Here is a 15,595-nt window from a genome sequence, read left to right as displayed (position 1 = left end):
CGGGATAGGCCCTTAAGGCCCTTGACCAGTTAAGTGCCTCTATAATCCCATTTTGAGAGGCCTTTGTGAATTTAACACATTTCCCCCGTGCTGCACGTCTCCTCTGGAACACGCCAGTTAATCCTGGCAGCCTCACAAGTGGATGGCTTACTAACAGCTGCAGCTCCACCATTAAAAAGGAGTTTTCAGTAATCATAATTTTGCAGAACTTTGTTGCCTCGGGTCTGGGAGAACTTTTAGCAGGCCTACTCATTGTTGTGGAAGTTTGGAACCAGAAACCCATCTCCAGTGTGATCTCCTGGGAAATCCCTCTCCCCACCTTGACTGAACGCTTCCTCAACTGAGGCATATACCAGAAGCATGGGAACCATTTATTTCCTTTCCTCCTGGACATCAGATTCGGACGAAGACCAGCCGCGGCAGCAGCAGCACCCGGAGCAACAGCAGCACCAATAGCAGGAGCAACAACAGCAGCGCCAAGCTGCTCACCCACCTGAAGCTGCACAGGCCAGAAGGCGGCAGTGCATGGAAGCACGTCGCCACAGGAGATACCCCTAAAACAGGGTTTACAGACAGAGGATGAGCTACCTCAACATGACTGAGCAGCAGTGCCAAAGGAGGCTCAGACTTTCGCGAGAGGTAGTGGGTGACATCTGCGCAATGCTGCAGCAAGACCTGGAGCCCAGAGGAGCGGGTGGACACCCCTTACCAGTGGCCGTCAAAGTCACCACCGCACTCAGCTTTTTTGCTTCAGGCTCATTCCAGGGATCAACAGCAGACATCCGCGGCGTCTCCCAGGTGGCCACACACTCTTGCATCATGCAGGTAACCGATGCCCTCTTTGCCATCGTGCACAATTACATCAACTTCTCCAATGATCAAGCAAGTGTAACCGCGCATGCGGTTGGATTTGCTAATCTGGCAGGCTTTCTAAGGGTGCAGGGCGTCATTGACTGCACCCATGTGGCCCTTAAGGCACCCCATCACAATCCAGGTATTTTTGTCAACCACAAGGGCTTCCACTCCCTTAACGTGCAGCTGGTGTGACCACAAGAAGGAAATTTTGCATGTTTGCGCCAAGTACCCTGGCAGTTGCCATGACTCCTTCATCCTGTGGCAGTCTAGTGTGCCTCTGCTCTTCAGTCCGCCAATCCAACTTTTCGGATGGCTACTTGGAGATGAGGGCTATTCCCTGAAGACGTGGCTAATGACGCCGTTGAGGCGCCCATCCAACGAAGCTGAGGAGCGCTACAACTCCAGCCACATTTCCACCAGATCCATAATCGAGCAAACCATCGGCTTGCTGAAGATGCGATTCAGATGCCTTGATAGATCAGGTGGAGCCCTGCAGTACTCGGCAACCAGGGTCTCCAGAATCGTCGTGGTCTGCTGTGCACTTCACAACATGGCACAGCATCGTGGCTTGCAGCTGCCTGCGGTACAAGTGGCTCATCGCATAGCCTCCTCAGATGAGGAGGAGGAGAGCGACAACTAACAGCTTGCGGCGGCACATCAACCAGCGCCAGCAGCACGCGAGCACATTGCTGCCCGGGATGCAAGGGACGCACTCATGTTGGCCAGATTTGCTTAGCCCGCCCAATCAAACACTTTTGCCTCACACCTTCTTACCCGAGTATCGACAATGGCCAAGAACCTGCGGATTCCTATCACTCTGATCACCATACTGACAATTGCAAGTCGCCCCAAGCCCTCAATGTGGAAGTCACATTTGCGAAATGACACAGGCCACAACTTCAACAGTTTGCCATCAAGTTTTTTTTATCACAAAGTCACGGATGGCTTTTCAAAAATAAACACAACAGAACACCCAAGTGACTACCCTTGTGACTACTTGTGCTTTATCTTCCTCTTACGCATGCTCCTACATGGTGCTTCCCCTGTGGCTTCAGCAGATGTGGAGACCCCTTGCTCACCTTGCTGCTCCTGTCTCGATACCTTTGGCAGGCGCCCTCTGGGGTTGCGAGCCTGTGAGGGCTCGGCAACAGTCTGCTGCTCCTGCGGCTGTGCAGGGGCTGAGACGCCGATCTCAGTTGGGTGAGGACTCTAGTGGGGCTCTGACCGAGGGCTCTGCAGTGGCATGGTCATGTGAGTGCTTGGAGAGGAGCCCCCACTTCCTTGTTCTCTGCCACCAACATCCCTCTCGTGGGTCAGCCCCATTTCAGAGCTAGCAAGTGGCTTGACAGCACCTTGCTGCACTTCAGGGGGGCCATGAGGACCTGTTTCTGCACTGGAAGTCCTACTCCAGAGGACTTCCATGAAGGTCTGGTTTCTCTGCACAATAGCTGACCATCGCTCCTCAAGAGATGTCAGTCTATTCTGAACAATGACCATGTTTTCAAGACCCTGCCGACTAAGTTCCTCCATGGCCGTAGCCATCCTCTCCTCTACCATAGCCAGCCTTACCATGGAGGTAGCCATCCTTTCCATGGAGGTTGCCATCCCTTCTGTGGTGATGCGTTCATGCGCCAACGCCTCCACAAAGGCCCTGCTCATGTTAGCAATGGACTCCTACACTCGCAGCAACACTGGGGACAAAACCTGCCAGAGACTCCTGCACCTGTTCCTGGAGTTACAGCACCACTCTCCTTCTGGATGGACCCGGAGGCACAGGGTTGACATGCAGCGAAGCCGAGCTGGGAGAGTCCTGCACCCTCCGACGAGGACTCTCCACTGCTGTCCCTATCTCCACCATCTGCTGATGCTCACTTGTGAGCTGTGATACACCAGGTGACAACACTACTCTATGTCCCGAAGGTCCCACGAGGTGAGTGTCTGCGCTGGTGCTGGGTGCGCTTAATTCTGCTGACGTTGCGCCTTGGAGCTTGCAGCTTCCTCTGAGGAGTCTGGGGGCTCCGGCTGTTCCTCCTGGACAGTGGGGAGGGGGGTTGTCGATGGTCCTGTGGGGGAGTAAAGGAAAGAGTTAGCCATGTGAGATAAACGTTGCATGCACATTGAATTGTGCAGATAATCATAAGACAACCTGTTAGAGCATCAGAATCAATATCAGTCACTCATACAATGTCAATGAGAGAGATGAAAAACTATTCTGTCACCAGCTTGTGCTGATGTGCCCGTCTGTCCGTCCCCCCACTTGCGCATCCTCCTCCACTCCCATGATCTCCAGGGCCGCCTCCACTGCAGTGGTGAGCTGGGCTATTGAGGGTGGCCCTCCTCCTGCCCTCATCCTCTCCCTCTTATTGTGGGCTCTCATTTCCTGCAATGAGTGACACAAGTGGAGTTTGAGTGAGAATGAAGGAGTGAGTGTAGAGAATCCATAGCATAGATGCTTAGAAGGACACAAAGATGGAGTGAGGTACCAAGGGCCCTCCCTGTGTGTTGTAAGTTGTTGTCATTGCATCACAGTGATGGGGAGTATGAGGGTTACATAGTTGAATAGTTAAGTGAATGTGAACATACAGAGAGAGGGAATGGTTAAGGGCGCAGGGATGTAAGGGTCAAGTGGGATGTGGAGGAGGAGGTTGACAAAGCAGAGTGCTGGTGATGAGAGGCGATGGGGATCAGATTGAGGGTCATGGGGATGGAATACTCACTTTTCCTGTGCGGAGAAGGTCATTAAACCTCTTTCTGCACTGCAGCCAGGTTCTGCTGCACATTGAAATGGCATTCACCTCCTGTGCCACTTGCAGCCATACAGCTTTGGTCTGTTGTGGAGGCTTTTTCCTCCCTGAAGAAGGAAAGAGCACTTCCTTATTTGCTCTTGCTCCCTCCACCAGAGCTTGGAGGGAGTTCTCATCGAAGCAGGGTGAACACTTTGGTCTGGTGTCTGACATGGTTTTTGCACGAATCCCTCACAAGTAAATAGCAAAAGTTGTAAGGCAGAAAAAGAACCAAGGCTGCTTGGAGGCCTTAAATGAAGCTGCATAGATGTTGTTAGATCAGGTAATTAATTTCAGTGGACCACACTGATCTGAGGCCAACACACTAAAATTAAAGTTTGCGAGTCCGGTGGTAAGTTTTAAATAGTCGATTTATTGCATCACTTGATTTACACTGTTTGACTTCCTTTATCCGACTAACATCATATTCAAAATGGCTGGTTTTTATACAGCAGCAGATGTACCCGCCCCCTTTATTACCATTGGCTCAGCAGCATGCATGCAGAGCTATGGTTGGTTCAACTACATCATACTGATTGGATCTCTGGTACATCAATCATTCCTTTGTTCCCTGTTTAAGCTAAATCAGCACTTTCAGTATTAAGCTTAGATCAGCACTTTCATTGTTCTCAGTTTTTAAGCTAAATCATATTAAAATCTATGTTATTAAAATATTATATTCCCTAACACTCCCCTCCTTTGATTCTTTCAAAAATTGAATCATAAAAATAAAGAGTCAGATTAAAAATATAATCAATCATTGCTGTGTTTTGCCACTGTCCAGATCAGTGGCTCTGCACAAATTTACATCAACCAGGATTTTACATGGCCACAGTAAAAGCCTGGTTTTAATAAGTTAATTGATTTCATGATCTTAAATTAATTAGTGCATCTTAAAAAGTGGGAGGAGCTCCCCTCAGCTTATGGCTTTGAAAAATACATTCAGGTAAAAATTAAAAAGTAAAAAGGTACAAAACAATCTAGCAACTAAATATAACATGCCCCTTTAAGATGTAAAAACAGTCTGCGGCGACCTGCAAGGCGTCTTGCCTGTGGGGCAGCAGCCGCCTGGTGGCAAGCACATTTAATCAACAGAAACACACAATTTGATCCCCATCCTACTGTACAAGGCCTCCCTCTTATCTTTCTGAGGAGTGTTTTGTCAAGATTCTTCAAGGGCATTTTTATGGCTTCGTGGCTCCTTGTTATCTAGCAGGTGCTATCCTCCCTGTTTCCTTGTATTTTACCATTCCCTTATCATTTCTATTTGTCTTTTGATGCTTGATATTCAACCTTGCTGGCATTTATGCTATCTTTTTCCACTTGCCTGTTGTCAGTCCCTGGTCTAAGAATTAAAACCCATCTTTGAATCTAACAGCTATTTCTTACAATTCCCTTCTTTGAGAAGGAAATATCCTTATTGACTTCTCACAATCAGCTCTTGACTAATCTAGCTAGCTCTTATTGCTCTCTCAACTTGGGCATTAGTTAGTAGGGAGTCTTGAAGATTTCTCCCTTCCTTACAGTCCATTCCTTTGAGGGGGAGGAGCAACCTCTGACCCCTTATTCAAATTCAATTCACTGTTCCAGTGTTCCAATTCTGCCCCGCCTGGGATATCCTCTGTTTCTTCTATCTTTCCTGATGTTACCCCGCCTGGGGTCTCCTCTACATTAATTCGGATCTTCTCTTTCGGTGTGCTCAATTAATTTGTTAGTGCTTGTCAGTCATGGGCATGAGTACCCAATTGGCTTATGTAACAAAGTCTTACTACACATGTTACATATATCAAATACACTATCATTACAAGTTGGATAGCTACCAGAGCATGTGAAATAATACGAACCTAAGGGTGTGCTGATGTATTAAGCCCAATATCTCATCAATGTGAGTTGTCCCCTATGCTGTCAATTTCAATATCTATTCTCGTGTTGTCTTGCTCCAAAACATAAAAATGCTTTAGGGAGGAGTTCAGTTGCATCATGAGCTCACTGAAACCCACAAACAACAGGGGAATGTCGTATCCGAGTATTCGAATTGTGCCACATAATTGTGTAGCTCATACTTAAAAACGTGTTGGTTGATGGGACAGGTCCTGTTAGACCTGTAAAGCATGGTAATTGCAGTAGTAGTGACACAGGAGGCACCACCAAAACCACCTCATACTGGATTCGTACTGGTTTTTCCCACGCTCTGTTACCTACAAAACACAATTATTACAGTCATAGTTAAATTCAGTCTTACAATCATTTCAAGCGGCATTACAGTTTAACATCTAATCAACATATCATGGATTTAAAAGATTCTCCAGATCTCTTTTACTTGTATCCATCTTGTGGATAATTCTTACTAAACATGATTTCTCCTTGGCCCTCAATTGTCCCAATCCAGATTCCATGTAACTCTCTACTTCAACTTCAATTTCAATCCCTCTAACAGGTACCAGTGTGTTTAACTCTATTCTGATTGTTTCATCAATTAGATAGTTTCTCGATGGAGTATGTGTCAATGCTTTAAAGTTGTCTCGCTCTCCTGAGCCACATTAACCATTTCATGTTTTGCTGTTGTCAAGTAACTGAGCATGTCTGAGACCCGTTCTTCAGTGCAAATTCACCATACATTCCTGGATGGTAATTACTTCATACGTAACAAATCACACTTGCACACTCATACCGGTATCTCAATATCATGCCACCCATGCCATCCGATACAAGCCTTTCTCGGCTTTCAGGTATCTTATCGAAAGATTGTAGTCGTCTAATGGCTGAATACTTCTTCAAGGTCTTACTTGCTGCTATTTAAGCTTTGACCTGAGCTCTTGGCCCTCTGCCTGTAATCTGGCCACTTCAGCCTGCTTGATTTCAAGCTGATTTTTAGCAGTAACTAGCTCTACATTAATCTCTTCCATTTCTTTCTCCTGAAGTGCTCTTTCCTGTAGTTGTGCTTTCACTAATGCGGTTTTCTCAGCTATTAGGCTCTCTAAAAGCATAATCTGTTGCTTAAAGTTATTCTCAAGATTCAACTTTTCTTTTTCCACGCTCTCTCTTGTTGCCTGACTTTTCTCAATGTTTTCCGAAAACTGCTTTAACCTGTCAACTTTTTCAAGTAAAGCATCTTCCTTCTCAGCTAGAAGGGAGGCAAGAGAATTTTCATTCTGCTTTAACTTCATTAATTTATTCTCCAAGTCTGAAACCAGTTCTTCCTTGGTCTGGCAATCTACCTGGAGATTTAGTAAGCGGTCGTTCAAATTATTTTCTTCTTGTTTCAGATCATCGAGTTCAGACTGATTTTTTTTTTCAGTTTTGTTTCTGCTCTTTTAAACTGCCTGAGAGCATTTTGCAAGTTCTCATTCAGTAGCGTAATTCTCCTGTTTCAATCTTACACTCTCAATCACTTTCCTTTAATTACATGTGGGATATGTGCATTCCGTCCTTCACTACCCCAATATTCTGTATTCGGTACACCTCTCGTCCTTGGGCTTGGGGTGCCATTACGGTATTACCAATACCAACCCTAGGAGCCCATTCAGTAGTGCCTTGGGCTTGGGGTGCCATTACGGTATTACCAATACCAACCCTAGGAGCCCATTCAGTAGTGAGTTTTCTTAGAACACCACGTAGGTAAAGCCGTATCGGTTAAATCTAGCACTACCAGTACAAGTTCATGTTGCACATTATCATGCAATTAGTTTACAAGATAACTTCCATTTATCAAATCATAATTTTCCTTCTATCACTGTGGGGAAATATTAACTTAAAATTAAGAAACTTAAATTTAATAATGTCCCATATCTTTAAATTTCATACTAAAGTTGTTGCTTGGTGAACTTAAACAGCTGTCAGTGGAAAGGGTTAACTCCTTTGCAGGGTTTTAAGAAGGTGGAGCAAAACATTATCAGGCGTAATTGCGTCACTTCACGTAAATTAAAAAAAACTTTCCTGATCGAAAAAGACATTTCACACTTTAACTAAACACGAACAGAACAGATAAAACAAAACAAAATAGCACATTCTTGCAGAAAACAGTAAATTACGTCATATTTCTTATTGTCCTTTCTTCAAATGTCTTTCCAAAATACTGTAAAAACATAACTGGAGAAAAATTAGTTTTTCACATTTAAACAAATCAAATCAAACTGCTTTAGAAGATTTCACCATAGCAACCGGGACTCCAAGGTTAAATCTTAGACTAAAACTTAATCTTTTGTTAAACAAACTTTTTGTTGCTCTTCCGTTTTTACACACCAGCTTAACTTAAATTATTTCAAAGTTTGTTTTTTTCAATTCTTGGTGCACAATCTTATTCGCACATTCTTAAAACTTCCAAAATCCAAGACAAGACAAAAGATTTAAACGCTTTTAACACAGAGAAGTGGGTGGAGCTAAAACACACATAACAGAATCTTTCTTTTAAAGAACATCTAATCAGACAAAAGAAATACTGTAACTTCTTAAACATTCATAGTCATTTTTCAAGGTTCCTTTCACTCAGCAAATCTTGTGTTTTATTTGTCTCAGCACAGATGTTAATAACTTCCATGTCAGCAAAACTTTAAGTTTCTCTTTTTCCCCCTCTTTTTCCATTGGTGTCTCAGTAGCTTTTTTCGACCTTCCAAATCCCTGTTTTTTTCCTTCCTTTGCTGAGTTTTCAGATTGGCTAGCCTGCAAATTAGATCTTTTTCCTTCTTTATCTCTCCTGTGTTCAGCCCCGAGTGTTCCAACCAGTTAGTTTTAAATCGCTCGTCGTACTCTAACACTTCCTCCGTCCCTTTCTGTTGACAGGCTATGATCTTTCCCCAATCCGTTTTTGCAGGGCTAAACACTTGTAACCACTGTTGGATCGCATCTCATCCGGCATCTAATTCTTGCTCATCATTTCCCAGGCCAGTCTTTACTTTGCTGTGTAACTTATTTCCTTCTCTCCTGGGTATCATTACAATCAGAATTTGGACTCCATCCCACGGGTGGAGTTGGTACTTCGCCCTTTCTTCCCCATCTTCTTTCTTCTCATACTCCTTTTCTACTCTTTTCCTTTTCTGTCTCAACGGGGCCAAATGGGGTCCTGTTTTCTCTTCTTCACTTTCACTGACATTACTAGAGGATCCCGAGTCAGTCTCTTGACCCGCTTCTTGTCTTTGTCTCCCATGACCTTCCTCCTTTATTTCATTTAGATCTGGGTAACCCTTCCAGGTCCTGACACATTTTCCCTTTTCTTCAACTACCAGGACTATCGGTTGTTTATCCAATTGTTTTTTACAGTCCTTAACTTCATCTTTAAATTTTTTAACTTCCACTTCTGACTTTTCAAGCTCATTTGTTTTCTTTTTCAATTGTTCATAAATCGCATCTTTCTGCTCTTTTGCATTGGTCAAGTCGTGATCATGTTGGGAGTTTGTCTTAATCTCATTTCGCCGTCGGATCTGACTCATAACTGCCATGGACCATCTGATCCGTCTTTTATCTTTCATACGGGTCGTTTTCCCCCAGACCCTCTTTATGTCATCCAAAGACCACTGTTCAGAGGAGGTACTGTACTTTTGTTTGATTTCGAACCAGGTTTTAGGTAAGTCAAACTGTAATTCTATATAGTCTTTCAACTCCCACAGAATTTCGTCTTCTGAAATCTCAGGTGGGGCACGCCCACCTTTAATAGTTGTAGGTTTATCGAGTGGTGCCATAATATCGATTTCTTTACTTGGGGGTCTCGAGTCGTAGGCTTTTCAGCCGAGTCAGTAAGTTAGAGCTCTATATTGGAACTCGAGCCATCTTACCACCCGGAGGGTTCGCTACCCGGGAGGTTTGCGGAGTTGCGTGGAGGGGAGATGACTAGACTACCGACCGAGGACTTTTATAACGAGGAGTCCTTACCTCCAATATAGGTCTGGTGTCTCAGATTCAGTCTCTTCCTTCAGCAACCCTGCTCGCAGCGCCAAATTGTTAGATCAGGTAATTAATTTCAGTGGACCACACTGATCTGAGATCAACACACTAAAATTAAAGTTTGCGAGTCCGGTGGTAAGTTTTAAATAGTCGATTTATTGCATCACTTGATTTACACTGTTTGACTTCCTTTATCCGACTAACATCATATTCAAAATGGCTGGTTTTTATACAGCAGCAGATGTACCCGCCCCCTTTATTACCATTGGCTCAGCAGCATGCATGCAGAGCTATGGTTGGTTCAACTACATCACACTGATTGGATCTCTGGTACATCAATCATTCCTTTGTTCTCTGTTTAAGCTAAATCAGCACTTTCATTGTTCTCAGTTTTTAAGCTAAATCATATTAAAATCTTTGTTATTAAAATATTATATTCCCTAACACTTGTCATCATCAGAGACGAGTTTCAGAACCAAAAGACTCATTGGCCCAGGGGTTCCCACATGCTGGAAATCAAGTGCCCAATTAGGGCAAAATGGCTCAATTGTCCCGCCTCACATCGGAGGTGGGATCCGGACCCGCCAACCACCTGACCCGCTTCCACTGACAAAATCCAGCCCGATGTAATTCTAAGTTTTTGCTACTGAACACTTACCCAGTCTCTCTTAAAAGGTAATTTTCTATTTTTTGTTCTTTCAGCTTCAGTGGATTGTTCTGTTCCAAAAAGCATGCTGTTGAGTGTAAAATGTAAGTAATTCATTTATTGTAAGTGAAGGTTTAATTAAGGCAAAAATATGAAATGGAATAAACCCACAAATATTTACACTAAAGATTGTAGAATCATAGAATTTCACAGCACAGAAGAAGGCCATTTGGTGCATCATGCCTATGCCAACTCACTGAAAGAGCAGTCCACTCAGTCCTACTTTTCCCCATATCCTTAAAAAAAAAAAAAATATTTTTCAAATATTTAACCACTTCCATTTTAAAAGCTTTATGTGTATTCTTTCATCACTATTTCTGGTAGGACATTCCTGTCCTAATGATCCTCTGCATAAAAAAAACTTTCCCCTAACCTCTCCCATTGTTCTTTTGGTGGTGATCTTGAATTTTGCTGTCTAGTTACTGATTCACCAATCAGTGGAAATAGTTCTTCTCGATTTACCTTATCAAAACGCCTGATAATTTTGAACATCTCTATCAGATATACTCTCAACTTCCTCAGGAATATCCGAGTTATCCCCGGTGTCCTGGCCAATATTTATCCCTCAACCAACATAACAAAAACAGATTATCTGGTCATTATCACATTGCTGTTTGTGGGAGCTTGCTGTGTGCAAATTGGCTGCCGCGTTTCCCACATTACAACAGTGACTCCACTTCAAAAAGTACTTCATTGACTGTAAAGTGCTTTGAGACGTCTGGTGGTCGTGAAAGGCGCTATATAAATGCAAGTCTTTTTTTTTCTTTCTGGTGTAATGAAGAGAGTCCCAGTTTCTCTAGCCTGACTTCATAAATAAATCCTCCCATCCCTATCATCTTAGTGAATCTCTGCTGCACCCTTTAGAATCTATTATCAGGGATGTGGTAACAGAGCACTTAGAAAATCATAATATGATAGACTGGCAGCTAACATAAAAGGGAATTCAAAAGTCCTCGATAGGCATATAAATAATAAACGGGTAGTAAGAGGAGGGGTGGGGCCAATTAGGGACCAAAAAGGAGACCTACGCATGAAGGCAGAGGGCATAGCTGAGGTACTAAATGAGTACTTTGCATCTGTCTTTACCAAGGAAGAAGATGCTGCCAAAGTCATAGTGAAAGAGGAGGTTGTTGATATACTGGATGGGATAATAAAAATTGATAAAGGAGGAGGTACTAGAAAGGCTGGCTGTACTTAAAGTAGATAAGTCACCAGGACCGGATAGGATGCATCCTAGAATGCTGAGGGAAGAAAAGGTGGAAATTGCAGAGGCACTGCCCATAATCTTCCAATCCTCCTTGGATACAGGGGTGGTGCCAGAGGACTGGAGAATTGCAAATGTTACACCCTTGTTCAAGAAAAGGTTTAAGGATAAACCCAAAAGCTACAGGCCAGTCAGTTTAACCTTGGTGGTGGTGAAGCTTTTAGAAATGATAATCCGGGACAAAATTAACAGTCACTTGGACAAGTGTGGATTAATTAAGGAAAGCCAGCACGGATTTGTCAAAGGCAAATCGTGTTTAACTAACTTGATTGAGTTTATTGACGAAGTAACAGGGAGGGTTGTTGAGGGCAATGCGGTTGATGTGGTGTAGATGGTCTTCCAAAAGGTGTTTGATAAAGTGTCACATGATAGGCTTGCCAGCAAAGTTGAAGCCCATGGAATAAAAGGGACAGTGGCAGCATGGATACGAAATTGGCTAAGTGACAGGAAACAGAGAGTAGTGGTGAACAGTTGTTTTTCAGACTGGAGGAAGGTATACCGTGGTCTTCCCCAGGGGTCGGTACTAGGACCACTGCTTTTCTTGATATATATTAATGACTTGGACTTGGCTGTACAGGGCACAATTTCAAAATTTGCAGATGACACAAAACTTGGGAGCATAGTGAATAGTGAGGCTTCAAGGGGACATAGACAGGCTGGTGGAATGGGCAGACTCATGGCAGATGAAATTTAACGCAGAAAAGTGCAAAGTGATACATTTTGGTAGGAAGAACAAGGAGAGGCAATATAAACCAAAGGGTACAATTCTAAAGGGTATGAATGAACCGAGGGACCTGGGGGTATATGTGCGCAAATCGTTGAAGCTGGCCGGGCAGATTGAGAACGCGGTTAAAAAAAGCATACGGGATCCTGGGCTTCATAAATAGAGGCATAGAGTACAAAAGCAAGGAAGTTATGAACAACCTTTTATAAAACACTGGTTCGGCCTCAACTGGAGTATTGTGTCCAATTCTGGGCACCGCACTTTAGGAAGGATGTGAAGGCCTTACAGAGGGTGCAGAAAAGATTTACAAAAATGGTTCCAGGGATGAGGGACTTCAGTTACGTGGATAGACTAGAGAAGCTGGGGTTGTTCTCCTTAGAGCAGAGAAGGTTGAGAGGAAATTTGATAGAGGTGCTCAAAATCATGAGGAGTCTAGATAGAGAGAAACTGTTCCCATTGGTGGAAGGGTCGATAACCAGAGGACATAGATTTAAGGTGATTGGCAGAAGAACTAAAGGTGACATGAGGAACAACTTTTTTTATGCAGCGAGTGGTTAAAATCTGGAATGCACTGCCTGAAAGGGGGGTGGAGGCAGATTCAATCGCGGCTTTCAAAAGGGAATTGGATAAGTACCTGAAGGAAAAAAATTTGCAGGGCTACGGGGGAAAGGGTGGGGAAATGGGACTAGCTGAAATGCTCTTGCAGAGTGCCAGCATGGGCTCAACGGGCCGAATGGCCTCCTTCTGTGCTGTAACCCATTCTATTCTATGATTCTATGATTGGGAAGAGTCAATGCGTATTTATGAAAGGGAAATCGTGTTTGACAAATCTGTTTTTTGAGGTTGTAACTAGCAGGTTAGATATGGGGGAACCAGTGGATGTAGTGTATTTTGGATTTTCAAAAAGCATTCAATAAGGTGCCACATAAGAGGTTATTACGCAAAATTAGGGCTCATGGGATTGGGGGTAATATATTACAGGAAACTTTCGATTTACCGGCATCTAAATAACCGGAAATCTCAGTTAACCGGCAAAATTCAGGAGTAGGTTCTGGTAAGTTTTACTTCATATTGTACTTGCCTTCCTCGATCTGTTGCTGTGCAAGGGTGTGGCTGCAGCTGTTGCTAAGCTACAGAGACGCTTGGAACTTGTGGCCATTGTTCTGAACCTGTTGCTAAGCAACAGGGTTTGTTGCTTTATACGGAGCTCTCATCTCTCCGTATCTTTTACTATAGCTTTCGGTTATCCGGAATTTTTGATGAACCGGTACCACGTCGGTCCCGTCGGTGCCGGATAAAAAAAAGTTTCCTGTAGCATGAATTGAGGATTGGCTAATGGACATAAAACAGGAGTAGGAATAAACGGGTCATTTTTGGGTTGGCAGGCTGTAACTGGTGGGGTACCGCAAGGATTAGTGCTTGGGTCTCTGCTATTTACAATCTATATCAATAACTTAGATGAGGGGACCAAGTGTAATGTATCCAAGTTTGCTGACGATACAAAGCTAGGTGAGAAAGTAAGCTGTGAGGAGGTCGCAAAGAGGCTGCAAAGGGATATAAACAGATTAAGTGAGTGGGCAAGAACATGGCAGATGGAATATAATGTGGAGAAATGTGAAGTTATCCACTTTGGTAGGAAAAATAGAAAAGCAGAATATTTTTTAAAAGGTGAGACTGGGAAATGTTGGTATTCAGAGGGACCTGGGTGTACTTGTATAAAAATCACAAAATTAACATGCAGGTACAGCAAGCAATTAGGAAAGCAAATGGTATGTTGGCTTGTATTACAAAGGGATTAGAGTATATGAGTGAAGAAGTCTTACTGCAATTATATAGGGCTCTGGTGAGACCACACCTGGATTACTGTGTACAGTTTTGGTCTCCTTGCCTAAGGAAGGATCTATTTTGCCTTAGAGGGAGTGCAACGAAGGTTCACTAGACTGATTCCTGGGATGGGGTGATTATCCTATGAGGAGCGATTGAGTAGACTAGGCCTATATTCCCTAGAGTTTAGAAGAATGAGAGGTAATCTCATTGAAACATACAAAATTCTTAAGGGGCTTGACAGGGTAGATGCTGGAAAGATGTTTCCCCTGGCTGGGGAGTCTAGAACCAGGGGTCACAGTCTCAGAATAAAGGGTTGGCCATTTAGAACTGAGATGAGGAGAAATTTCTTCACTCAGGGTTGTGAATCTTTGGAATTCTCTACCTTAGAGGGCTGTGGATGCTCAGTCATTGAGTATATTCAAGACAGAGATCGACAGATTTTTGGATACTAAAGGAATCAAAGGATATGGGGATAGTGTGGGAAGGTGGAATTGAGGTAGAAGATCAGCCATGATCTAATTGAATGGCAGAGCAGGCTCGAAGGGCTGAATGGCCTACTCCTGCTCCTATTTCTTATGTTCTATGTTCTTTCCACGGCCATGGCGTTTTGCCAAAAGTAGGGCACCCAAACGTCGACACCGTATTATGACTAGCCTAACTAATGATTTGTGTAGGTTTAGGCTAATCTCTGCTTTTGTACGCTGTGCCACTATTTATTTATAAAACCTATGATTCCATATGCTTTCTTTAACTGCTTTATCAACTTCTCCTCCCATTTTTAAAGATTTGTGTACCTCAATCCTGTAAATCTCTATGCTCCTCTACTCCTTTTAAGGTTTTATCAGTTAATGTACATGTTTTCCTTATTCCTTCCTAAATGTATCTTCACATATTTCTTTGCCTATTCTGCTAACCTGCCTTTGTCTTCCTGAAGTATGTTTACAGTCCTCTTCACAGTTAACCATGCTCCCTATTTTTGTCATCTTCAAATGTTGATATTATGCCTCCTATACCCAAGTCCACTTATATAGTGAGAAGAGCAATGGTCCCAACACTGACCTCTGGGGGACATCGCTGTTTACATCCCTCTGGTCTGAAAATCCTTTAACTACTACTCGCATCTCCTGTCTTTTAACCTGTTTCCTATCTATGGTGCCACACGCTCTTTAATACAGTGCATTCATTTTGTCAACATGCCTCCCATGCAACACCTTATCAAGTGTCTTTTGAAAGATATACCCAAAGCATCTACTGCATTTCCTTTATCAATAAACTCTGTTATTTGCTCAAAGAACTCTTAAATTTGACAGGCACCACTTGCCTTTTACCAATCCATGTTGCCTGTCCTTAATTAATTCACGTCTTTCTAGATGATTACTAATTCTATTTTTTTTTTTTAAGGTATTTCTTTCTCTTTACTAATTTTATCCTATATTATGACCTCTTAAAAACTTATCCACCACTGATGTTATGCTGAATGTTCTGTATTTACCTGGTTAATCCCTTTCTCTGTTTTTGAACAGAGGAGTTACATGCCAACCCTTCAGTCATCTGGCACA

The 15,595-nt window shown here is 43.3% G+C and overlaps 1 protein-coding gene across 2 annotated transcripts in view; it reads left to right on the top strand.

Annotated features, from left to right (window-relative positions):
* spata7 (spermatogenesis associated 7) overlaps window positions 1-15,595 on the top strand; it is a 128,212-nt gene that overhangs the window by 30,107 nt on the left and 82,510 nt on the right. For both annotated transcript variants that reach the window (XM_086002896.1, XM_086002897.1), the window contains exon 3: window positions 10,218-10,265. In XM_086002896.1, the coding sequence (XP_085859022.1) occupies window positions 10,218-10,265 (48 nt within the window). The remainder of the gene's footprint in view (window positions 1-10,217; window positions 10,266-15,595) is intronic.

This window comes from Somniosus microcephalus, chromosome 12, assembly GCF_052327205.1.
Source record: "Somniosus microcephalus isolate GS21.2 chromosome 12, FLI_Smic_1.0, whole genome shotgun sequence".
Classification (NCBI taxonomy): Eukaryota; Metazoa; Chordata; class Chondrichthyes; order Squaliformes; family Somniosidae; genus Somniosus; species Somniosus microcephalus.
The sequence above is the reverse complement of the archived record's forward strand: the minus strand, read 5'-3'. Positions and strand labels throughout refer to the sequence as shown.